Source organism: Aricia agestis, chromosome 16 (genome assembly GCF_905147365.1).
Source record: "Aricia agestis chromosome 16, ilAriAges1.1, whole genome shotgun sequence".
Taxonomy (NCBI): Eukaryota; Metazoa; Arthropoda; class Insecta; order Lepidoptera; family Lycaenidae; genus Aricia; species Aricia agestis.
The window spans coordinates 1112265-1139314 of NC_056421.1; the positions used below are offsets into that span (position 1 = coordinate 1112265).

At 37.2% G+C, this 27050-nt stretch overlaps 1 protein-coding gene across 1 annotated transcript; it reads left to right on the top strand.

Moving 5' to 3' along the window:
- The first annotated feature begins 48 nt into the window (after positions 1 to 48).
- Positions 49 to 25464, top strand: LOC121734711 (xanthine dehydrogenase 1-like). Its single transcript, XM_042125310.1, has 17 exons — positions 49 to 91; positions 7936 to 8093; positions 10291 to 10451; positions 13120 to 13496; positions 13742 to 13965; positions 14126 to 14228; positions 14387 to 14517; positions 14741 to 15028; positions 18326 to 18487; positions 18946 to 19074; positions 19559 to 20043; positions 20411 to 20594; positions 21308 to 21503; positions 22835 to 23601; positions 24108 to 24300; positions 24898 to 25011; positions 25372 to 25464. The coding sequence occupies exons 1-17, from the start codon at positions 49 to 51 to the stop codon at positions 25440 to 25442; spliced, it is 3786 nt and encodes a 1261-aa protein (XP_041981244.1). The 3' UTR covers positions 25443 to 25464.
- The last annotated feature ends 1586 nt before the right edge of the window (positions 25465 to 27050 follow it).

Sequence of the window (27050 nt, forward strand, 5' to 3'; positions counted from 1 at the left end):
GATGTGTTGTGATCGCCGGCGGTGTCACAGTCGTGGTCAGTGTCAAACATGGACAGGATACAGCTTAGAGTTAACGGGGTTCCGTGTTCCGGTGAGTTTTTGGATAATGAGCTTATCAGGGCGAGCGAAGCGATCCCTCAACCTGAGCACTATTGTGGTTCATTTACGGAAAACTATTACTCCTATTGACTTGTGCTTTAACATAGTAATTTTTAGGGTTCCGTACCCAAAGGGTAAAGACGGGACCCTATTACTGAGACTTCGATGTCTGTCCGTCTGTCCGTCTGTCTGTATGTCTCCAGGCTGTATCTCAGTAACCGCTATAGCTAGAATTCTGAAATTTTCACCGATTGTGTATATATCTGTTGCCTCTATAACAACAAATACTAAAAACGAAGTAAAATAAATATTTAAGGGGAGCTCCCATACAACAAACGTGATTTTTTGGCCTTTTTTGCTCTATATCAATAATGGCAACAGGTAGGCACTTGAAATTTTCATATAGGCTTTAAATATATGTGTATTTTAATAATTATTATTTATAATATTTGAATAAAATAAAAATTTAAGGCGGGCTCCTATACAAAAAACACAATTTTTGGCCTATTTTTGCTCTACAAACGGTACGGAACCCTTTGTGCGCGAGTGCGACTCGCACTTGGCCGATTTTTATTTTTATATGTACTTAGATGTGTTAGCAACTGTCAGTCGAGGCTTAGTCTCTAAATAGTATAAAACAAAGTCGCTTTCCGCTGTCTGTATGTATGTGTGTATGTATGCTTAGATCTTTAAAACTACTCAACGGATTTTAATGCAGTTTTTTTTAATAGATTGAGTGTTTCAATAGGAAGGTTTATATGTATAACATATGCATAATATGGTAGAGAAACACTGATAATTTTAGAGGTTTCTAATGTTATGTCGTAAATAAATACATTTTTTTGCGTTTATATTGCAAACGCTGGCTAAACCCTACGAGATAGATCAAAATAATGTACTACAGTATTGTACACCTTAATAAGGTAAACAAAAAAGTCCGCGATGGTATATGTCTATTTCTTAGGGATAACTCACAATAGCCATTTTTGTTCTTTACTTTTTACGAAAAATAATGGCTTATTTACGAAGCGATTTTAACAATTTACAACATTAACCCTTATCCAAATAAACATGTTTGTAAGCTAAGACATTAAATGTAGATTATATTTGTCTTTTACACTATACAATTTCGATCAATACTTTAGAAGTTTTCAAACGTATAAACTTACGCGGAATCAAAAAATATGTCGCGCGGCGGCGGCCGAGGGACATAGCGGTTACGGCGGAACCGGCCGGGGACTCTCATAAGCTTCGGGCTTATGTTATTGTAGTAGATAGTGTATTTCGTCATTGTGTGGTTGTGCAGACGGTAACGCAGAGGAGCAACCACAGCGCTTTCTTTCAAATATTCATTGTTTCTGGTTCTTTGGTTTCTGAATTGTCGATAAAAATATATTTGACTTGGTTAGAAAAACGGACTTTTGTTTTTGCTTTGCGATTGGGTTATTTGTTGCTTTGTGGGTATTACTATACGATCATGCCTGGAAGACGTCGTCGTTCGAACATAGGTCGTAGTACAGTGAATACCAAAAGAGCACGTTCAGCAAGAGATGAAGAATCGTCAACGGAACGTGAGACTCGCCTCAGCCATAATAGTGATAGAAATCGGATACAGAGAGAAAGAGAATCGTCTGAAGAGCGTGAGGCTCGCCTCAGTCGGAAAAATGATAGAATTCGGATACAGAGAGAAAGAGAATCGTCTGTAGAGCGTGAGGCTCGCCTCAGCCAGAATAGTGATAGAAATCGAATACAGAGAGAAAGAGAATCGTCTGTAGAGCGTGAGGCTCGCCTCAGCCAGAATAGTGATAGAAATCGAATACAGAGAGAAAGAGAATCATCTGTAGAGCATGAGGCTCGCCTCATCCAGGATAGGGATAGGCATCGAATACAGAGAGCAAGAAAATCATCCGCACAGACACATAGCAACACCGAACAAAACGAACAACCAAACAGCCACAGACCCGAGAGAGTAACTAATTCATGGGTAAATAAAGAAAATTCTGTCAATTTTTGCGAAACTTTTATCGTTTACGCAGCACAATAGGAAAAATCACCCGATTTTGAAACATTCTTCATTGGTGCTCCGCTTCTATTGGTCTTAGCGTGATAATATATTATAGGCTATATCCTACTAATATTATAAAGGCGAAAGTTTGTTTGGATGTATGGATGTGTGGATGTATGGATGTTTGTTACTCTTTCACGCAAAAACTACTGAACGGATTTTAATGAAACTTTACAGTACTATAGCTTATACATCAGAATAACACATAGGCTACAATTTTAACCGACTTTCAAAATGGGGGAGGTGTTATGTTCGTTTTCTTATATTCAACGATTACTCCGCCGTATGTTACCCGATTTTTATATCCACAAAAGTGGTGATCTGATGAAGGATCCATAAGTAATCGAGGGAACTCCTCAAAACTTATAGGGAAACGTGTGGTGACTTCGGTTTCGTGAGAAGTATTCTAAGCATATGCTACCAACAAGTAAGATTTTGCACCGAGGTATACCTGGTATACCGTGGTTCGGAAGGTGCTGAGAGAACTCCTGATTCTTTATAGATACAAGTTTGGGAGTTTCGGCGTTGTTTTAAGAACAGGAACCATATGCTACTATGCAAATTACATTCATCATCATCATCATCATCACTACCATATTATACCATTTCATAGTCTTTTAGATCGAGACTCGAGTTTGTCAAGCGATAATTAAAAAAAATCTTTATTTTATTTCTAAAAATAGTTTGACTATAGGCTATATTATATAATATATTATCACGCTAAGACTAATACGACCAAAGAAACTCAGGAAAATGCGGGAAAAACGGGGAAAATATTTTTTATGGGAAAATGTACGGTTTCTGTAAAATTCCTAATCTACGCGGGCGAAGCCGCGCGGGACATCTAGTTACTAATAAAATATAAAAAAACCACGCAGAAAACGTTTTTCTGGCTTTTAGCTAGTGGATAACCTGATGGATGAGATTTTGAGGGCATTTTTGGCGCATTCTTGTATCAAACTGCTTACCAATTGTTTCGTTTATTACAGGTTATTGACTGTAGTTCTCAGAAAAAAATATATTTTTATTTTATTTGGCAAAACAAAATTTGATTTATATAATTGTTGTTTGCTATTTAAAAACAATGTTGGGTTACCTCAGGTCAACTCCATAAAAAGATTATTATACTTACATAATGTTTAGAGTGGCTACTTTGAAATCAGATAAATTATCTGATTTGTATTTCCAACTACCATTTCGTATTTTAATTCACGAAGCATAGATAACAATAGATAAGCTATTGTGTCTCGTTATTCCACGATCGATGGGTGTATATTAAACTTTATCTACGTTACCTTTTACTTTTTATTTTTGCTTAAAATATCTTAATTATGTAACAGTAATTTGTGTAATTCTGTCTTTATGCAAGATTTATTACGTGGTAGAGCCATGCTTCGGCACGAATGAGCCGGCTCGACCGGAGAAATACCACGGGCTCACAGAAAACCGGCGTGAAACAGCGCTTGCGCTGTGTTCCGCCGAGTGAGTGAGTTTACCGGAGGGCCAATTCCCTACCCTTCCCTTCCCTATTCCCTTCCTTACCTCCCCTGTAATCCTATTCCTACTTAAAAGGCCGGCAACGCACCTGCAGCTCTTCTGATGTTGCGTGTGTCCATGGGCGAAGGAAGTTGCTTTCCATCAGGTGACCCGTTTGATCGTTTGCCCCCTTATTTCATTAAAAAAAAGATTTGTGCATCACTCTCTTATATTTCGTATCTAAGTGTAAACCAAATCACGACTATAATATTATTATGGTTTTATTTTCATCAAGAGCAAGGTACACTTTTACTTTTTAACCCCCGACAAAAAAGAGGGATGTTATAAGTTTGACGTGTCTGTCTGTCGGTCTGTCTGTCGGTCTGTCTGTCTGTCTGTCTGTCTGTGGCAAACGGGTGGACCGATTTTGATCTAGTTTTTTTTTGTTTGAAAGCTGACTTAATTGAGAGTGTTCTTAGCTATAGCTAAGAACACTCTCAATTAAGTCAGCTTTCAAACAAAAACATGATGAACTATAGTTCATCATCATCAGCCTGCTCCGTGCTGAAAAATCGGGGTTCATTTGGTTCGTGAAGGGCCGATTAGCAACTTGCAGTCGATTGGTGGGCTTTATTGCATTCTAGGTCGTGACATTCATTCATATTTACACATTAATGGAAAGTTGACCGGGTGCTGCAGCATCACCTGGTAATCAATAGGATACCCAAATCCTCACCAACTTAGAGCAATGGTTTCGTGTTTGGGCTCATTTTAATTGCGACAACTAGTAAGACGTAGATAACCAATTGCATGCTGCTGCTGCAGCTTCGCCTGGATTCTATAGAAACCGAGCTCCATATGACGCGTGACGGCCCCATCCAAAAGGACATTCCTAGATGGTATTCATTGGGATATAATATGATCATGTTGATAGGAATTATTCTGCACTATAACCAACACAAGTTTAAAAAGCATGAAATAAAATTAAATTAAGAAACTAAAAAAAAACCCCGCCAAACAACTTTAAAAATAATGAAATAATATATTTTACTGACTTTAAATAATTCCTAAGTGTAAAGTGATATTTTAGTCCATAATTGTTGTCAAGGTGTGTCGGGGGACCGCTAATGTAGTTGTTTGATTTCACAAAACATTATAGTATCGAGACAATCAGTGGCAGTCACATGGCGATACAAAATGCAAAAGACACTTGGTGGTCCTCCGACACACCGTGACAACAATTATGGACTAAAATATCACTTTACACTTAGGAATTATTTAAACTTAAAGTCAGTAAAATATATTATTTCATTACTTTTTAAAGTTGTTTGGCGGGGTTTTTTTAATTTTCTTAATTTAATTTACTAAAGAGAACACTACTCAACATAAACGAAAATAAAATGACTATTGTCACATAAAAAATTAGTTTCATCTGACTTCCTAGAGAGAACATTGATAGATTACCATAAAAACGTTACTCAATTTGGCTATGAATAATAAAATCATTATATATTCGTAATTAGTCAAAAGGTACACTATCTACTTGCCACTAAACTACGAGTATGTTGTGTGAGCTTTCAGTAATATAATAATCCCACCAAAAACATTTTCATGTAAAAATGTTGCCAAGATGAGAACATAATAATATTATAGTTCGTCGTGTCAAAAAGTAGTGAGATCTCATGTAGAGCCAAGTTTCTAACCTTACATACTCAGCCCTAAATCTAAAAACCTTAATTTTACATTAAAGCGCGGCAAAATATTTGATACTAATATTATAATGTGTCAGCCGCACGAGAAGAATCTAAAAACTCTACACATTAGTTAAAATCGGTGGCCTGGCCATTTATCATTAGTTAGTAGTTACGGTATATTATTAAGTTCAAAGCCCTGACGAATACGGATAGGGGTTAAGTTGGGTTTGATAATTTTTTTGTTGTTTTAGTACTAATATCATGTTACATACCAAATTTCAGCTTTCTAAGACTTCAGGAAGTACCCTAACAGTTTTGATGATCGGTGAGTCAGTGACCAAATTGTGGATTTTTGGACACCTATAAAATCTAAAGTATAATAGCTACGATATTCAAACTTTGTGCATTTAATAACTATACCCATGTCACTTTATCTTAAAAATTTCAACTATCTGGCATTATTCAAACCAAAGTTACGAGGGTTCAAAAATACGACGAAACGTTTCGAGAAAAGGTAGGTAGTGCCCTTGCGCGCTTCGCTTGGCTCATCTTGGCGGGGGCACTCCCGTGTCCCCAGATAATAATAATAACAATATCAATAAAACATGAAAAATCAACCTACCTCATAGATATCGCCATCCCCAATACCAACAATCTAAAACAAAAACACAATGAAAATATCCAAAAATATATTCCATTGGCCATTGAAATTAAACAAATGTGGCACCAAGAAGCTGTCAAGATTATCCCCATCATCATCTCTTCTACCGGAGTAATACCAAAAACCCTCGCCACTTCTCTGAAAACTCTAGATCTTCATAAAAATACATAAATTAAAATGCAGAAATCCATCATAATCGATACGTGCTCATTAGTTTGCCGTTTTCTAAACCCATCCTCATCTTTCTCTACACCCCAATCATAACACATCTTTAACATGAACCAGGATACTTAGCTCATGCCCGTACCTGAGTCATCTTCTCCAGCAAACAGCCGAGACTACTCTTCTTTAAATAATAATAATAATAATAGCTATCCCACACCGGTTTCGGTGACGGTGGCCGGTTTCATTGAAATTTTATAGTGCCCAAGTGTGTGCGCAGTACACAAGAGCACTCTCTATTCCTTTATTCTCATAACTCAGTGGGCGGAAGACCGACACGACCGGCAAGAGATCAGGAGCAAGACCGACTTTTTACATGCCCATCCGACGCATGGATCATCTTACTTGTTAGACAATCAGGTGATCAGCCTGCATTGTCGTAACCAAACTTGGAAATAACATGTTTCCAACGCGGGAATCGAACCCACGACCTCGCTGTCAAGTCAAGTCAAGAGCCGCGCTCTTTACCACTAGACCACGGAGGCGTCAATAGTCCATAGATATTATATTATTATAGAAATATAATAATAATATAATATCTATGGAAGCTTCACACCACGTCGTTCTGGGCTCTGGCGGCTGGCCCCGTGCTAAGTACCTGAAGGACTTGTGTAATGTGTTACGGGTAACAGACAACGGAAATACACTTGTTCTATTTAGATGGGTCTCTTCAGAACATAATTTTTTTAATAAATTAAATAGTTTTTAAAACATTGCCAAGCTTGATAGTTTGTCGGCAAAAGACGAGTCAAAATTGTATTAAAAACAGGTCTGTCATCCTTCTATGAATAAATTTCTGTGAAAGTACAACGCTCACGATATTCTTCCAATTCTATTCCATTTGGATACCCTCAAACGTGCCAAAATACTAGTAAAAGACAGAGAAAATATTTTTCAGAATTCACTCTTCATCGAAAATAGACGATTCCAACTTTAATTTTTCCTAAGGCGACGTCATAGTATATAACTGGTATAAAGCTTAAGTAATAGCGAACAAAATTGTAACGATCAAATGCAATCGCTCGTACAGAGCTCATTCGGTGGAGGAAATAGTTTTATCCCATAATCTGAGGCTCGGTTTCCGATTTTCTTTTTCTTATGACTTGCTTCGATTTGCCGGAGTTTAGTAGAGACGAATAAGATTAATGTATGAAATGGAGTTTCTAGAAAATGGAATGAATTTTCACAGTTAAAAAGACTTAATCGTTAGTGATGATAACGTTAATACATCTAGGAGAATTTTTAATTTATAAAAAGCTAACATTATCTGTCTTTACAGTTTTACTTCGGTACTTAACCGCACTACTTGTAAAGATTCAGGGAAGAAAACTTTATAATTATAGCTATTGTCAGTCATGCAACTCTTTAAATATAATAATAGGGGACTGAATATTGTATTCTGTACGACATGTCATTGTTTTTAGTAACAGCTGGTACTATCAGAGAAGTTGATTCCTAAGCAGATGAGGGACCGTCGAGTCGAGTTACGTCAACCCAGCCGACACGGAACCGATCACAATTAACATTGAATTGACATGATCCGACCAAATGACGTTGGTCTGTCAACTGCAGCCTAGGAATCAATTTCCTCGATGGTAAACATTTCGTGGCATTGACTCTCTCAAACATCGTGACATGTAAATTTTCATGGAAAAGCGATAACCATTTTTACTCAATCTTACGGTCGGTTGGTCTCACTGTCCTGTATTTCCCTTCAGTGGGCAGCGAGGTGGACTCCACGGTGACCCTCCTGGACTACCTCCGGAAGACCCTGGGTCTGCGCGGTACCAAGTACATGTGCAGGGAGGGTGGCTGCGGCGCCTGCGTCGTCACCATCACTAAGGGCCGAGATGGGAAACCTGAGAGTGTCAATTCGGTGAGTATAGGAAGAGTAAGAGTTAAGAGTTTAGCGGGAAGTGAGAAGTAAGAAGTGTCATGAGAGAAGAGATATGAGCAAACAAATCGTGAGCAAGCGATTGTCGCTGCCCATGGACATTAATACTGGAGAAGTTTTAATTAATTAAGAAACTTATTAAGGTGCTCCCTCACCGGGAGCATTCGCTTTTTTTTATCTATGGACGCTTCACACCACGTCAGTCTGGCCCCGTGCTAAGTACCTAAAGGACTTGTGTTACAGGTACCAGACAACGGAAATATATTTAATACTTTTATACTATACATATATTTAAGATTTTTATTATATCATACACATATTTAATATACATCCAGACCTGGGAACATTGAAAACTTTTTGTTCCGTCGGCGGGATTCGAACCCGCGACCCCCGGCTTGAGCTACCAACGCGCTCACCACTGAGCCACAGAGGTCGTCTTGTAATGTAACTTTACAGAGTCGAGCATTACATCAGTGAGGGAGGAGAACCGAGCAGTAATACGATGTGTAATATCTTGATACAACTTGTAACATCAACGCTATGTGACAGTGAACTCAACTTGCTATGTAATGCTCAAAGTCGAGTCTACGTCATCACACAGCACATCATTTAATTTCAATCATCTCAAAATGTACGGACCCGGTATTTCCTTTTGCAGTCACAAAAACTTATTTATTACTTCATAAAATCCCTCGAATCTACGTTCGCTCGATACTTACAACGAATATCCACTTCATACCGAGTTAGCGAAATACGAAATCATTAACCTAATAACGTTTAACTTCGGTTAAACTCCCTTTAAATATCGAATTCTCCGGTCCGGTTTTATTGCCGGACTTTAGCACGTAGTTCAATCCGCCAGCCCCCGTATATACGGCCGGATAACGGATAAATTATTGTGCTTTTAGAATCGCCCGAATTAGGAGACAAGCTGCCTCGGGGCGACAGGTTTAAAGTTATATTGTTTGGGAGAAGAATGGGCAAGGCTTATATCCGATTAAGTTAGTGGGTTAGGAATGAAGATAATGGCAGAGGTTATGTGCATTTTGTTGCATCGTAGCTATGTACTTAATACTCCTGTCGTTTTTCGTTAAAATTTGTGAATTTTTCTGTTTCTGTGAAATTATATTTTTGGTGATTTTCGTTATAATTTACGAAGTAGTGGTTTACTTTTAGCTTTTCATCGTTATTTTTATACTACTAATTGATATAGTAATAATTAATATGGAAAGAACTTGCAATCAACAAATTTCTAAGGGGTGTAACAAACCAAGTGATAATAAAAAGGTAGTACGTGTGTACCATTTTGCTGTGGAAATAGCAGCGATAAAGAAGTTACTTTTGACTTAGACTATAGCACCAATAAAACTCTGATCAGCTGATTATATTACAGTGTTAGGCAACGGTAAAAATACAAATGAAAGTGACAAAATATTGTCCACAGGAACCTCTGACATTTAGACCTCTGACTTCAGAGGAGTTTCTAAACAAATCGTCATATTATTATAATCAGAATAACAATGTTTATGAGAATAGTTTTTGTATCATATCAATAAAAAGGCGTGTTAAAATCGTGACCAATATTATGATAAAAGCCATAGGTCATTGAGAAATCTCATGGTTGGAATATATTATTGTAATAAATTGATAGTTTTTGTATGTTGATGATAGCCCCAACTTCAAATCACGTGAGTACTAAGTAAAATATTTTATTTGTTAAAATCTATTTTAGTACCGAAGGTTTTATAATGTGGTATCTCGATTGACTATGGAGTAAGGAGGTCTCAACGACGACAACCGATGACGAACGTAGAGAAACGAATCTTCTAAGCTTTTTCGTAATCGTCGTCGATTGCGCATCAAGACAGCTTTATATCATGGTGGCAATCATAGTTTTCCATCATGAATTCATGACCCCTCTTTACGAGGTGCTTGTTCAACCAAGACAAATGTATATCTCTAATTTAAATTATAGATCATTTTGACGGAATAAAATTTATCCTATGTCCTTTTCCGGGACTCAACGTATCTCCATACTAAACAGCAAAATCGGTTTTAGCGGTTTGGGCGTGAAGGTAACAGACAAACAGAGATACACATTTTTGCATTTACAATATACAATCCATGCATTACAATAATCCTCTTAATATAGTCAGGTAATATTAACCATCTCTTCCAGTGTCTAGTATCAGTGACCTCTTGTCACAACTGGGATGTGACCACCGTGGAGGGCATCGGGAACAAGCTGATTGGCTACCACCCGGTGCAGACGGTGCTGGCTGAGAACAACGGGACCCAGTGTGGGTACTGCAGCCCGGGATGGGTGATGGCTATGTACAGGTGAGGGTGCTGAGGATGATGATAAAAGAGGTGATGCATGTATATTGTATAGCATGTGTTCATAGTTTTGTCAAATTATATGTGTAGAGTTTATTAAAAATTGCGCTAAGTTGGCCGATATCTAGAAATAAAGACGGTTTACATGGACCATCACATTTTCTTTCTTTAAATTTTCTTTTTGCTTCCTTATTCGTCTTCTGTCTACTAGATAAGAAGTAGAATAGAAGGTACCACCTTTTTGATCATCGGAAAACTGGTTGCAGTTCTTCAGTAACATTTATATAAACTATAATATAAATGTTATAGTATTGGGGGGGGGGTTTATAATAAAAAAATATACCCACAGACGAACATAATATAACCTCCTTCCTTTTGGAAGTCGGTTAAAAATTATAAGTAGTAACAAACTTGTACAAATTATGGTTACTTACTGTCTTGACTTTTTTATGCCGATTTCACACATTCATATTATTATATTACACAACACTTTATAATATTATCTCCACAAAAAGATTGCAATGTAATAGCCGCAAATTGCTTAATAACAGTCGCAAAAAGACGTTATCAAACGTGGAATATTCATAAGCTTACTAGCAATAGGGTAAACTTTGTGCAAGTAATCATATTTATAAGAGAAGAGATGATTTAATATTATATGTAATTATATTATGTTTTAAATTATAAATCAAATTTTCCAAATTAAAATAATATATTGACCATAAGACTATAAACCAACATTTTTGTTTTCTTATTACAGTTGTCAACGTGTTAATACTTATTAAAGTAATAACATGTTTTAAACGTTTAATAAAGAATAATAATCAATCTCACTAAACACAACAAGTAGTTTTGAAGCAAGCAAATAAACCAATGAAATATTGTAAAGCCAAGTTCACAATTTACAAATTATTATGATTGCCTCTTAGGGTGGGTTGCACCAACTTACTTGAACTATAACTTTAACTTTAACCGTAACAAAATGTCAAATGAACTGTCATATCCCTAGTTAAAGTCCATAATGGACGCCATATTTGACGATAACCTTAACCTTAACGATAACTACGCCTCTGGTGCAACCCACCCTTAGATAATAAATTAATTTGGGCGACTCTCAGTAAAGCCGGAGAAATCCAACCTTTTAATATCTATCAGATTTCAGACCTGTTCTGAATTTCCGACATTTTATTTCCCATTGTGTTCTGAAGCCATCTCGCGCGGTTTTGTATTACACGATTTCTATTGTTTATCTTTCCATTTCCTCTTCTACTGATTGATATCCGAAATATCGGATAAGTAATGATTATTATAATTTTAGTAAATTATCAAAACTATAACTGGCGGTAAATTGCTAATAATGATGATGTTTTTCACTTGGATTTGGCTTGGATCTATGTCGTAACTACACCTCCATCGTGGGTATCGCAGACACAAAAGATTTTCAATTGTTATGCGGCAGCCGGCTGTCGCTTGGGATTGATTGGTTGGGGCAGATTCTCTTAGTAAAATTGGTCTAATTTCCAAATTAGTTTAACAGGCATCACTATGTCATTGACGATGCCTTATGTCAAGGCTCAAGACTGACGCTAAAATTACCGATTACTTTCGGAGCCCTGTAGCCCTGTAGCCTATTGCGAATTTATCCAAAATACCCCCCAGCTGATTTATCAGATGTACAGTGTACTATTATTGTGGAGTTTGAATTGTAAATTAATGGTAATGAACAAATTGAGCAAATAGTAATGGTCAAATATTTTCTCAATCGTCTAATTTGAATACAAAATGAATAAAATTAAAAGTCGACAGTCGTAAAAACTCCAATCAGTTCTGATCATAATGGGTTTTATTGGAGTGTTTTATTAAGTACTGCATAAAGGAAAAAAGAAAATTACATTAATGTGGTTTTAGAGAGAACTCGATTAAAAAATCGGGCAGGTGCGAGTTGGACTCGCGCACTAAGGGTTCCGTACCACTATAGAGGAAAAATAGGAAAAACGAACGACAAGAGCGGGCGAAAAAGATCGTGGTCAAAGGCCGGTCAGGCTTCATAGACTGTGGCGAAACCCGGGTTAACTCGCAACAAGGTGATGCTGTGTGTGTGGTGGTATTGGAAGGGCATTATTCATTTTGAGCTGTTACCGCCAGGCAGGACCATCGATTCTGAACTGTACTGCGTTCGCAGTACAGTTCAGAATGAACTGCCTGCCTTGCCTGTTAAACTAATTTGCCTGAAACTGATGAGATTAAAGCAATAAGTTGAGAGAGAGCGGCCGGAATTAATCAACAGAAGAATTCACCATAATGGTGAACCACACCCCTTCTGAATTTAAATGATTTAATTTGAAAATGATTTAGTTAATTGTAAATAAACTTTATACAAAAACTTTTTGAATTTTCATATAAAATGCGAAGAAACTTTTCCCCAAACTAATAAATATACATATTTATAAGTTCTACAATTACTTAGAACATTTTAAGTGTAGACAAGATTGACTGAATAAATAAATAAATTACACTGATTTAACAATGACTTGTAGACTTTACAAAATCAAAGATATTGAAACCTCCACTTAGAGCTACACTTTAGTAGAAAAAAAGCCTAAAAGACCAAAATAACTCCATATATAAAAACATGTGCACAAGTAACTTATTGTTATTATAATAATTTCAGTTTACTGAAAAACAAAAGAATGACAAGACTAGAAATCGAACAATCTCTGGGTAGCAACGTCTGCAGATGTACTGGCTACAGACCGATTTTGGAAGCATTCAAGAAATTCGCGTCTGATTCCTATGATTCTATCGACATAATGGACATAGAGGATCTGAAAATTTGCAAAAAAACAGGAGAGGCATGCTCGAAATCAAACTGTGAAGAGTTCGACTGGTGTCTAATAAACAAAGAAGATGTTGGTAATAGACTGATTAACATAAAGCTACAGGATGGAAGATTCTGGTACAAAATTGACACTATTAACGACATATTCAGCGTGTTCCAAGAAAGAGGAATAGACTCCTACATGCTTGTTGCAGGAAATACTGGCAAAGGTAAAGTGGAACAACTGTAAGTTCTTATCACATTAATTGTTGTGAGAAACTAAACTTTCGTGCGTCCGGACCGAACATTACTCGATCTAAGTGTGAATATGAACGCTGGTATATTGCTTCATTACTTGTGTAGTTAAAAACCCTAATGGGTATAAGATCAATCCAACGACCTTCTAATCAATAGAGACAAGAGTAAAGTATAGTTAACGTTTCCGTTAATCATTCGCATTTTGCAATTCTTCTAGGTGTATACCCAATTGAAGAATACCCAAGAATACTAATAGATATAGCAGATATTCCCGAACTGAGAGGTTACTATTTTGATCAGAACTTAGTGATTGGAGGCGGAACCACCTTATCGGAGCTCGCACAGATTTTTCAGCAGTTGAGTGCTAACGATAATAATTTTAAATACTTGCAAGTGTTGAATGATCATCTCAGTCTGGTCGCACACATTCCAGTGAAAAACGTAAGCAGCAATCATTAGCTAGTAAAATAACTTGACTAGCAGCCATTTATATAAGCATAAAAAGAAATGAAAAGATAACAACATAGACTTGCTTCCCAATAAGAACTGAAAAATCTGTGAGGAATTTGAAATTAAACTTCAAAGGAACTTTATTTTTCAGATTGGTACAATAGCTGGTAATCTGATGTTGAAAAGCCAAAACAAAACATTTAAGTCGGATATATTCGTTATGCTAGCAACTGTCGGAGCACAAATAACAATTGGTAAGTTAAGATAAAACAGCAAGCTAAAAAAATATAACAAAAAAGGACTTTTAACCGTAATACCATATAAAAACTAGTTCATCAAAGACCTAAGATGTCTGCATATTTTTTTGGGTGTAGGTAATATTTTTTTTAATATATTTTTCACAATATTTCAGTAACTGGCCCCGGAGTGAAGAAATCAATGTCAATGAGATCATTCTTGAAGGAGGATATGAAAGGAAAAATTATATTGAACGTGATGCTGCCTCCACTGAATAGTTACGAAAATAGAGTCGTAACTTTCAAGGTATTTGTCCAATACTTATTACTTACTAGATGTAATTTTTTTTTTTGCTTAGCTGCAAATATATTTTTGGGCACTAAAAAATTACTTTATTTGGGTTTAAACGTAAAGGAATAACAGAGCGAAAGACTTAAAAAATAATGTAAAAATTATACCTCAGTGTTTAATGTTACTTTGAATTTGACATACTGTTTCTGCTCACTATAAGTATTTTTTCATGTTCTAGATTATGCCTAGATCACAGAACGCTCACGCTATGCTACACAGCGGCTACCTTTACCAGCTGGACCAGCAAAACATCGTCAGACGATGCAGGATCATCTATAGCGGTCTCTCGGAGAACTTCCTCAGGGCGTTCAAAACGGAGAAATTCCTGATAGGCAAGCCTTTATTCACGAACGAGACCCTCCAGGGCGCGTTGAAGGTGCTTGATGCTGAGATGGTGGTGACCCTGAAGCTTCCAGAACCCTCAGTGGAGTATCGGAGGCAGGAGGCGTTGTCTCTGTTTTATAAGGTAAATAGATAGATAGATAAACACTTTATTGCTCACATATAAATGGGTATACAAACAGACTTTAAATACTTTTTTTTTAATGAAATAAGGGGGCAAACAAGCAATCGGGCCACCTGATGGAACGCAACTTCCATCGCCCATCGTGCCCCAATTTTAAGAGGGAATAGGGTAATACGGGAGGTAGGGAATAGGGGAGGGTGGGGAAGGAATAGGAGAGGGTAGCGGATTGGGCCTTCGGTAAACTCACTCACTCGGCGAATCACAGCGTAAGCGCTGTTTCACGCCGGTTTTCTGTGAGCCCGTGGTATTTCTCCGGTCGAGCCAGCCCATTCGTGCCGAAGCATGGCTCTCCCATGGAATTTAAAAACTAAGATAGCAAGAGCGGCCTTATCGCTATAAGCGATCTCTTCTAAGCAACCCTGCGAGACAGGAGAGTTCACAAATAGATAGCAGGATAAAAATAATATAAGTCAAAAATGGACTTCTTAAAATATGTACATTATATGTAATAAATATGTAACAAAAATAAGTGATAATACTTTAGGGTGTGTACGCGTTCCTTGTAGGGAGTTCACTGTGAAAGTAGCAGCGCTGAAAGACCAAAATTTTAGGGGAAACTCGAGATGCTCGGGCCCTTGCCCATACAAAAGTAAAAAAAAAAATCGTCTTTCAGCGCTGCTACTTTCACAGTGAACTCTCTACAAGCAACACGTTCACACCCTAAAGTATTATCAATTATTTTTGTTACACACTGTATACTGATTTAGTTGTTTAGGTTTATGGTACGGTTAACATTAGAAATTAACATAATAATTAAAACTAATACAATATTTCTTTAATATATTATAGACTTGCAAATAAATAAGGAATAAATATGCATAAAATATAATATTACTTATTATATTATACAAAAATATTTGAGGCTTAACGCCCAAATAATAATTATTAACGCCGAAAGTACGCTATAAAACTTAGCAAGCCGCATCTGTAGATACAAACCATTAGACTATTAACAACTGACAACAAAATTTAACATCATAACTTTAAATGAATTTTCATAGAAAGTTCGATTTTTTTTTCAGTGTAAGCCAAAGAAAGTTTAGATCCGTATCTATATTATTATATTATCTCCGGTCGTTTGATGAGTCTTAAGATTTAAAAACAAAAAATATATAAAAAATTCGTGTGGCACTCGGAGACTGCCGCGATAAAGCTATTGCATAGCATTTTTTTATTAATTTATGCAATTAAATTTGCATATATAGTCGCACGCACACAAACACCGTGCCTAACAACGCCGCACCGACCAACACTGTACCGGTCGGAGTGGGGGTGTTAGGTTTTTTCGTTACGGAATTTCGTGAGTCCGCGGTAAAAGCTATGCAACAGCTTAAAATATAACGGAAACTGTGAAAGGACACATTAATTTTCAGGATATAAAAAGTGTAGGAGCTAGTGAATGTTAAGTCTCCGCTTTGATCTAATTACAGTCTGTAATGAACCCTCGTAAAAAGTGCAAGCCTTAATTAAAAGTGGCGCTACCAGGCACCTAGCGTAAATATTACATTATAAAAATGCGGAATATATTTTTGCTGCTTGAATAAAATATTTTTCGAAATTAAAAGAATTAACTGGATTTACCATAATATTGAATTTTCTGCAACAATGTTTTATGAGCCTAAACATCAAACTATCCATAAATCATAATGAAAAATGAAATTTATACAACGCGACGCATCACTAGCGGTAATCCTCAACTGCATAAACGCCCATAGGCATAGTTATCCTGAGTCCTGACTTTGTTAGGCGCAGCGCAGACGACAGACTATCCGTGACGCACTTTTAAGTTCGTGGAAATAAAACGTATATGCAGTAACGCACACGACGCACAGCGCAGACGTGTGTGTTACTGCATATAATAATTGCATACGTTCTCCACGAACTAAAAAGTGCGTCATGGATAGTCTTTCGTCTGAGATGCGCCTTATGGAAATGTTTTTTAGGAGATCGCAGACGACAGACTTTTGTGCGATCGAGTCTGCGGCGCCCATACAATAGGCATGGCGCGGCCATGCCGAATGTATGGGCGCCGCAGACTCGATCGCACAAAAAGTCTGTCGTCTGCGATCTCCCTTTTTCATACAATAATATACCTTTCACATCGTTTACTTCCGCTCATCCGCCCTTTAATTTATTATTTTTTAAATATTGTGCCATTAAGATGGAAGGTGCAATTTAACATTGTACCATCGAGTAAATTGATTTCTAGGATGTTGACGAACCTACGTCATGTGGTCGGCTTGTGTCATTCAATGTAGCTGATCGGATGATGGTCGGGTGGGTTTGTCTAAAACGCGACCAAATTACGCCGCCATCTGCCTAGGAATCAACTTCTCTGATAGTACCTATACTTATCATTGTTGCACGCTGCATGCTTATTGCTCAATACGTATATAACCTGCTTCTGGCTATAGTGAGATGAGTCTGCGTGTTCCAGATAAATACTGTCACTCATCACTCCGGCGTCACGCCGACTCCATTACTCACAGCGTGACGTTACAGATCTGGTGTGACGGAGTTTTTGTAACAATAATATTAGGCTGGCCTCACACAGATGGAATTTCATAATCGGAAATTCATATTCTTAATTCAGAAAGACCGGAATACCATACAATATCAGTACGCTCACCATACATTCTGATTTTTTCAGATTATGAATTTCATAGATCGATCTGTAAGAATATGAATTTCCGATTATGAAATTCCGGCTGTGTGAGGCCAGCCTTAATATCTCATAAGATGTCTGATACTTTCTTGTTGTCATGAGGTCTTGGACTTAATTTCAGTTAGGTAATGCTTAGGGATCTTATTCAATGCACATTATGACATAATTACTCTCATACGGCCTTTGCACATAGGGCCATGATAGGAGGTTCCTATCATGTAGACCGGCTTATTTGTTTATGAAACTCCATTACAGACATCACTTGGGTGCGCTATAGACTGCTTTGCAATCATGATAAAAAATTGTCAATTAGGCTATGTCACCTAAAGCGAGAAGGTCTCTGAATGGGGTAGACGTAACCTTCAAGAAAAGAGCGTATTCCCTCTTGAAAGGCCGGCAACGCAGCTGCAGCTCTTCTGATGTTGCGAGTGTCCATGGGCAACGGTAGTTGCTTTCCATCAGGCGACCCGTTTGCTCGTTTGCCCCCTTATTTCATAAAAAAAAGCGGCGACAGGCCTAAGCGACTTATTCATTACAGCAATTTTTGACTAGAAAACTGATAATGTTTTCAGGGCCTGCTAACGATATGCCCTGCGAACATTCTCCGGCCGAAGTACGCTTCAGGCGCCATCAAGGTGCACAAAGCGCGGCCGGTGTCGAGTGGCCGGCAAACATTCGACACTGACACCAAGGACTGGCCCGTCAACCAGGCTATACCCAAATTGGATGGATTAGTATGTTCATAATATTATTACACTTACAACACACTTGTCCAAACGTGCCAAACTGCTACTGAAAATAATCACAATAGAAGGCTTTATAATAGTGCACGAATGAAATTATTGCATTTCTTTTAAGTTAGGAAATTACTTTGTAAAAACTTCGGTAATAATTGATTTTGCAACTTACAAAATTGTAAGCAATGTTTTAATATCATTTTAGTTCCAATTTAATATATTATGACTCTCTATCTGTAATGGACCCTGAGTATCCTCAATCCTGAACTGGAAAACTAAAGCAAGGCTTTTCCAATAAAACCTCAATCAATTCCGAAAACCGCCAATTGAAAAAAAAAATTTGGCCTGATTTTATCTTCATGCTTGCACCCGAAAGGAACTCAAATACATCCAACGATATTACACCCAACGCTTATATAATTTACATGCAGATTAAATGTTGAATCCCACTTCAGCTGCAGTGCTCGGGCGAGGCGAAATACGCGGAGGACGTGCCGACGCTGCAGAACGAGGTGTACGCCGCCTTCGTGCTGAGCACCGTCGGGCTCGGCAAGATCGCTAGAATCGATCCGACCAGCGCTTTGGTAAGAAAAAAAATCTTTCAATATAATAAATAGCTGAACAAAAACATAATTTCGTCGAAAGTGCTGCCAAATGGTTCCTGTAACATTAGCCAGCTCTTTCAACTGGAACACGCTTCCGCGAGTCTAGTAAGACCCCATAGTCCAGATCCGACCACCGGTTGGCAAGAAACGAAAAATTTAGAACATACATAATAACAAAGCCGACCGAAGAACATGCATCTTTCTAGGGAGAAGGAAAATTTGGTAAATTAAGAGAAAATGATGCTTCAGTAACATGAGGAACATTGGGAAACAAAAATATTATAAGATCTAGCCATAGGTAGTTATTGCATTGTATAACGTTATTTATTTTTAAATAATTTAAAATTAAATAATCAATTTTTTAAGTTTTTGTGGCTCATTTCATAATAATCGACAGCTATATAAATTTTACCTCAAATGATAGTGTTGAAAAATCGAATAGAACAGTTTTTACTTTTCTCAGGCATGTCCGGGTGTCATCGCTGTCTATACAGCATCAGATATACCTGGCGTGAACAGTTTCATACCAAAAGGAAGAATATTGCACGTAGATAACGAAGAGGTTCTTTGTAGTGGAGACGTAAAATATTACAATCAACCTGTTGCAGTAGTGGTCGCTGAAACTCAGTCTTTAGCAGAAAGAGCGACTAAACTCGTATCAGTCACTTACAGTAACGTCAAAAAACCTGTGATAGATGTTAAAGATGCAATAAAAGAATCGTCTAGAAATACCCAATTCATAAGTATGGAACCAACCAAAATAGGGAATGACGTGAAGAAAGTAATAAAAGGAGATAACACGATATATGGACAATATCATTTTTGCATGGAAACGTTGGTATGTGTATCTCATCCAACTGAAGAAGGTATACAAGTCTATACAGCTACGCAGTGGGTGGATGTTGTTCAGCAAATGACTGCTAAAGCTCTAAAAATGGATGTTAATAGGTGAGTAGTTTTACTAAAACATTTCTGGATCTATGAAAGAAAAATATGATTCAAGGAATTATAGTATTACGTTACGCTTTTTTTATGAAATAAGGGGACCTGAAGGAAAGCAACTTCCGTCGCCCATGGACACTCGCAACATCAGAAGAACTGCAGGTGCGTTGCCGGCCTTTTAAGAGGAAATAGGGGAGGGTAAGGAAGGGAATAGGGAAGGGTAGGGAAACACAGCGCAAGCGCTGTTTCACGCCGGTTTTCTGTGAGCCCGTGGTATTTCTCCGGTCGAGCCAGCCCATTCGTGCCGAAACATGGCTCTACCACGTTGAAATGGAACGCTATACGCAACTAGTCTTATTTCATTTATTTTTAGGATCGATGTGTCTTGTCGTCGCGTCGGAGGTGCTTATGGGTATAAAATTTCCCGATCCACTCAAGTCGCTATTGCATGTAACCTGGTCGTATATAAGTTGAATCGACCCTGCAGATTCATACAGCCCTTGAAAACAAACATGAAAGCTGTGGGGAAAAGACTACCGGCTTACCTCGGCTTCGAGGTAAGTATAATTCTAGTGTAGGGCTTAAGCAAATTTCTTAAAATACATTAAAAATTCGTACAATAATTTGAAAACCAGCCCAGGCCGAGGGAAGTAAGAAAAATAAGTTTTCACGAAATTCCCAATTATTTAAGTTATTTTAATATCCTGCCCACTACGGACCCTAGCCTCTATCTGGTGTCTGCGCTTTTCTATGTCCCAGTGTTTAAGCAATTTAATTCCTACTCAAATTCCAAGTAGTTTTAAACCGACTTCCAAAAAGGTTATAATATTATGTTCATCTGTCTATATTTTTTTAACCGACTTCAAAAAAAGGAGGTTATCAATTCGACGCGTATGTATGTAATATTTCCTGAACTGTCCAGTTTTTGTTTATTATGTTAATCTATAGCAGCTTCTGAACAAATGTGCCAAATTAAAAGTGAATGTATGGAACTACAAGTCCGATTTAAGTGATTATTTTTTTGTTGTAAGTACTTAATATATTGAATTGTTGTTGCTGAACAATACTTTTATTCAACTTAGGGAATACTGCAAGTCTTATTAAAATGGGTTCAGTAGTTTTTGACATCGGGAATTTTAATTCTTAATTACGTATAACTTGATGTTGGTTTTATCTTTTTAATATACTATTAAGTATTATTTTCTATTATTTTCGGTTTGAGCGTTTACAGTAGCCCTTTACCTATAAAGTAATGTTGATATTATTTCAGATGGGTGTAAATGAAAAAGGAGTGATACAATACGCCAAATGCGAGATGTACTCAGACAATGGCTATGTGCGAGCGGAGGATCTCCAACCGATTGGGCTGGGAGAGTATCACAACTGCTACAAGAAAGAGCCTTGGAAGTACACCTCGTATAACACGCTCACCGATACGCCTTCTAACACCTGGTGTAGATCTCCCAGTGAGTAACCTAGTTAATGTATCTATACTAATATTATAAATGCGAAGGTATCTCTGTCTGTCTGTCTGTCTCGCTTTCACGCCAAAACTACCGAACCGATTCTAATGAAATTTTGTATACAGATAGTCTAAAGCCTGAGAAAGGACATAGGCTACTTTTTTACTGGAAAAAGGGTTGTAAGGGGGTGAAAATACAAAAATTTGTTCAAATTAAGTTAGTTCCAAAAATTTATACTAGATGGCGCCGTGCGTCTTTTACATCGCGCTAACGCTTGCCCAACATCTTTCTATAAGACGTGGTATCATCATACAATCAAGTTTTGATTTTTTCGATTGTAATTTCTTTATTACTGACTTATTAAATAACGTGTATATAATATAAAGTTTATATTAAATACAGTGACGTAACCTTAAACATATCAAAATAAATAAATTAAGGGTAAAGTTGTGTAATTGGGGGGCTAAATGAGCTTTAAAATTTGGCATAAAATATAAAGTTTAATTTTAAAAATTAAATATTATGTGCACACTGCACAGCTGTTTTGAGTTAAGGGGTACCAGGTTTTTTTATCAAAGCTTTTGACACCAATTTTGTTGACATCGCGCGCTATAAACTGAAGTCCACGCGGATGAAGTCGCGGGCAACAGCTAGTTGTATATATTTAAACAGTGTCTATAATTATTATTGTCTTTTTTTCCAAGAATCAGGTTTGCCTTCTTCTTTTGAAAGGAATCCTTTCTTTGGAAGGAAATCTTGTATGAGTTATCCGCTGTAAACAATTTTGTTTATTAAATGATAACTTTATATTCGGGACAAAAGTTTTAACGCTTTTTTAATAAAACGCGTTAAAACCCCTTTTTTAATAAAAAGAGTTAAAATTTTTCGTGGATAATTCCACAAAAAATGCACAGATTCCGTATGTAGGAAAATGAAAGAAGTTGTTGGAAAAAAATATCTTAACACCTAGTCTTATGCTTAAAACGTTATATTAATAACGAAACAAGTAGCCGACAGTGAGGTAAAAGTCTAAAATGTACATCGTGAATTTTTACTTTAATTTTCATAATGAACGTGCAACGACTTTCTTTCGTCGACATCCTTTGTCCTAAATAAAAGCCTCTATAGAGTATTAAATTTTGTGTTAATACATTTTGTGATAAAATCTTAGGGCATTATTTTTTAAATTTTATGTATGACCTTCTAAATGTAGCTGTAATTTAAATAAAACATAATAAAAATAAATATCATTATTATGTTTTATTTATACGAAATGAAAATAGGTTACATTAAAATAGCAGCGACAATGTTATTATGTTTCATTTTAATTTCAGTAACTGTTGAAAATATAGCCATGTGTGAACTTATGATGGAGCATATAGCTTACGAAATGAATTTAGATCCAGTTGATGTACGTCTAGCAAATCTAGACAGGGAACAGTTCGGTGAATTGGTAGAAATGTTCGAAACTCTCAAAACTAATGGAGATTACGCGAACAGAAAAGCACTGGTTGATGAATTTAACAGTAAAAATAGATGGAAGAAACGCGGGCTAAGATTTTCATTTATACGATGGACTCCAGCAGCTTTCCAATACTTTGACGTGAATCTAAATGTATACCACGAAGATGGAACTGTCGTTATTACCCATGGAGGAGTAGAAATGGGTCAGGGTATGAATACTAAGGCCATTCAAATTTGTGCGTATTATCTCAAAATACCTGTAGACAAAATCCAAATTAAAGCCAACGATACGACTACAACGCCCAATAGCTTCGTCTCCGGTGGAGCTACAGCATCGCAAAATGTCGGTATTGGTGTAAGAAGATGCTGCGAGGAAATGTTGAAAAGACTGGAGCCTATACGAAAGGAGATGGACAATCCTACATGGCCCGAATTAGTCAAGAAAGCACACTCAATGGATATAGATCTACAAGCGCATGGTTTTGTAAACATAGCAGATGTCCAAGCATACCACATCTACGGTATAGGTTTGAATGAAGTGGAGATAGACGTTTTGACTGGTGAATACGAAATCATAAGAGTGGACCTAATAGAAGATTGTGGTAAAAGTATCAATCCAGCTATTGACATTGGTCAGGTGAGTTAACATCATAATATCTTTCGAAAATCATATCGACAGACTACAGTTACTTTTATCTTGCATAAATCTAATTACATGCTCTGGACGAGAGAAAGGAAATATTAGGCAACTACGGCTCAAACAGGTTGCAGCTGCATGTCAACGTCAGCTTAAAATCAATTATAATAAATTAATGGATTAGCAATTTTTTTCTACTTGCATCTGCTTACATCTAAATTCATGTTGCATAAATGGTATGTTTCCCGCGGTTTATTAGGGAAAATTAATTGTGATATTTTATCACAGTGAAAAGTAGCCTATATGTTAATCCAAGGTATCAACTTATTCCATAGCAAATTTTATTAAAATTGCTCCAGCCGTTTAGACGTGAAGAAATAACAAGTATACAAACTCATAAACTTAATTTTTATATTATATCCATTTATTAAATATGTGTCTATCTTTTATCTGGTTGGAACAACGCCAAAATAAAAGGTTAATTGTTCACCAATTTGGCATTATAGGTGGAAGGTGCCTACATAATGGGTGTGGGATACTGGACGAGCGAGGAGCTGATATACGACAAGGACTCCGGAGAACTACTCTCCGACAGGAGCTGGGAGTACTGGGTGCCGCAGGCCAAGGATATACCCCAGGACTTCAGGGTATACTTTAGGAAAAGATCCTACAGCACTGAGTTGATTCTTGGGGCTAAAGGTATGTTTTATACTAACCTAGATGACGTCTGCAACTCCGTTGCGTCAATAGACATGGGTATGGAGATCATTTGAGTCCCGGGAAAGGACATAGGATACTTTTTACCCCAGAAATATGTACGGTTCAAATTCATGTATGGTAAAAATAGAATTTTGGCGCGATGAAGTTAGTCATCTAGTGCAGAATAAAATCTGGATATTAGCCGAAATTTCATTTCTGAATAACTTTTTTTTAACATGGGGTAATGCTTTACGCATCCCCGGCAAATTGGGGACATCGGCCGGGGTATGTGGAACTCCTGCGTGGTCTACCCACTAAAACCCCATGGTGCTCCACGGCAGAGTTGCGGGTACCATAGAACCTACCGTAACTCTACCAGCGATCATCCACATTTTGCAGACCCGACACCACCCCGCTACTCAGGGGGCCGTGATGCGCAGGAACACCTTGCTCATCACGGCTCTCTGTAGGACTCGGTGCAATGGGCGGCGGTGTCCCCACATCACCGCCCCGAGTACTCATTTCTGAATACCTAGGTATAAACAATTTGAATTATATCGTTAACACATTTCGGTATTACAATGACTGCTTTCTCAGCAACCGGTGAGCCCGCTACGTGCCTCGGGGTGGGAATACCCCTCGCGTTGAGAGCGGCCATGGTGGCCGCCCGAGCGGAGTCAGGGATTCCCTCCAACGTCTGGTTCAATATAGGTAAATTACCCTTTCTGCCGGTCCTTAGTTTCTGTAGTGTTTTTATATGAGTTTATGTATTCACCAGTGATTGGTTAATACTTTAACGTTAACCAATCGAAAGCGCTAGTTAAAAAATAACCGGGCATAAGCCAGTACGTTTTTAACGTCTGGCTCACGACGAGGCAAACGATGACTTACACAACTGGCTAGATATCAGGCAAGTTTATCAGCAACTTTTTACATGCTCATTCGACGCATGAAGGTCAAATTGCCCAAAGTTACAATTTGCCAACGTGGGAATCGAAACACAAAGAAAGTAACAAATGTGTTTTATAAATTAGTCTAATAAGAAAATTGACTCTTCTTTTATCTTTTTAGATGGTCCGTACACTGTCGAAAAAGTGATGTGCAACTGTGGAACCAAGAAAGAAGATTTCAAATTTTACTAAAAATTTACAAAATATGGTGTACCTTACTAAACTTAACCAAGGTGTTATTGGGCTTGTAAATAATGTTTTCATTATATTAAGGTAATGTACTGTGTTACTAACCTGAATATTATTATATTAAAATTATTTTAATACTGATATAATATTATTAAGCTTGTCACACACAGAGCAGGTAATGTAAAGATGTATATTATAGCACGATACATCTCAATACATCTTTCTATAGAAATCGTCAGGAGACCACGAACAGCAGCTATAATGTATATTTTTACATCTTCGTATCTTAAGATACCGAGCTATATGAAAATATACATTTATATTTTGATAATTCGCGGAGATTTCTGGCACAAGTCTCTACTTAATAGAAATCTCCACCAATGTTTTTGTAAAGCTGTATTTTTTGTGAATAAATAAATTTATTATTAAATTTATTATTACATCTCAATATATTTCTGTATTTTACGATACATCTCTTCTCTTCATAGGGTGTTCAAAAATGTCTGTGATTATATGTGTATGATAGACAGATACACACAGTGTTGCCACTTGCCACCTTGGCACAGCACTTCACAGCAGGGTACTGCAGGCAGTCTGTTCCCCAGAGCCTATATTTTCAATCAAATATCTTCAATCCACATCGTTCTGTTTTTGGCACAAACAAAATTACAATCCGAATCATCTTCTGATGAACTATCTAGTGAATCTAATCTATCTATCTAGTGCTAGTAACTCGAAAGGTCATAGTATTACAACATTAAAAATAAGAACAACCTGTATAACACTTTAGCAGCTGAAATGTGCGTCAAGCGGGGCGTTTAGCTTTGAAATGTAGGGAAGGATACATTACATTACCTGTTGTGTGTGTGATACATTAATATAATGAAAAGATATACATACCGGGATGTAATGTACATTAATATACATTACCTGCTCTGTCTGTGACGAGCTTAATACTTGGACGTTGTTACTTGTTTTGTTATAATATGAGAAAAAATGCATTTAAAGCAATAATAATTAAGCTTGTTGGTTAATAAATGTTACTTTCTACAGACATTTTTCTTTGCAACGCCTGCATAAAAAATAAACTCTGCTCATTATCAAAAGTGTTTTATTGTTATGGCAGGCAAACAGTAAGCCAAGCGAATGATTTTTGGTTTCATTATCCAAAGGGTAAAAACGAGACCCTGTTACTACTACTACTATTACTACAAAACGGAGGTCGCTATCTGACTGATAGTAAGTCCGTCTGCTCGTCTGTCTGTCACCAAGCTGTACGGTATTTACTATTTCAAGAATCGTGATAGCTAGCCGGTTTAATTTTTCCTACGAGTCTCTTACTCACCAATCTGTCTTGCCGAGGTTGTCTAGCCGCAGAATACATAATATTAGTTGTTCTAGCGTGTGTGAGCCCCTGTACATAAACGTGTAAGCGAGCTTTACATTTCCTTATCTGTCATTTTAATCCTGTTTCCCTTTCGGGAAAGCAAACAAGAGTTACATCCTATCGCACCTCCGTAATTTGCCTCGGGGCGGAATTTATTTAAAACGTAAACCTTAGGCATTTTGGTAAACATAAGAGAGAGGCCACGTTGCTTGCGTTGCGGTAGA

What these genes read in the sequence shown, in the direction of transcription:
- LOC121734711 (XM_042125310.1), top strand. Translation starts at nt 49, where the DNA reads ATGGACAGGATACAGCTTAGAGTTAACGGGGTTCCGTGTTCCG. An exon ending in CACACATTCCAGTGAAAAAC is followed by an intron (nt 13,966 to 14,125) that starts GTAAGCAGCAAT and finishes TTTATTTTTCAG; the next exon opens with ATTGGTACAATAGCTGGTAA. An exon ending in TACCCAAATTGGATGGATTA is followed by an intron (nt 18,488 to 18,945) that starts GTATGTTCATAA and finishes ATCCCACTTCAG; the next exon opens with CTGCAGTGCTCGGGCGAGGC.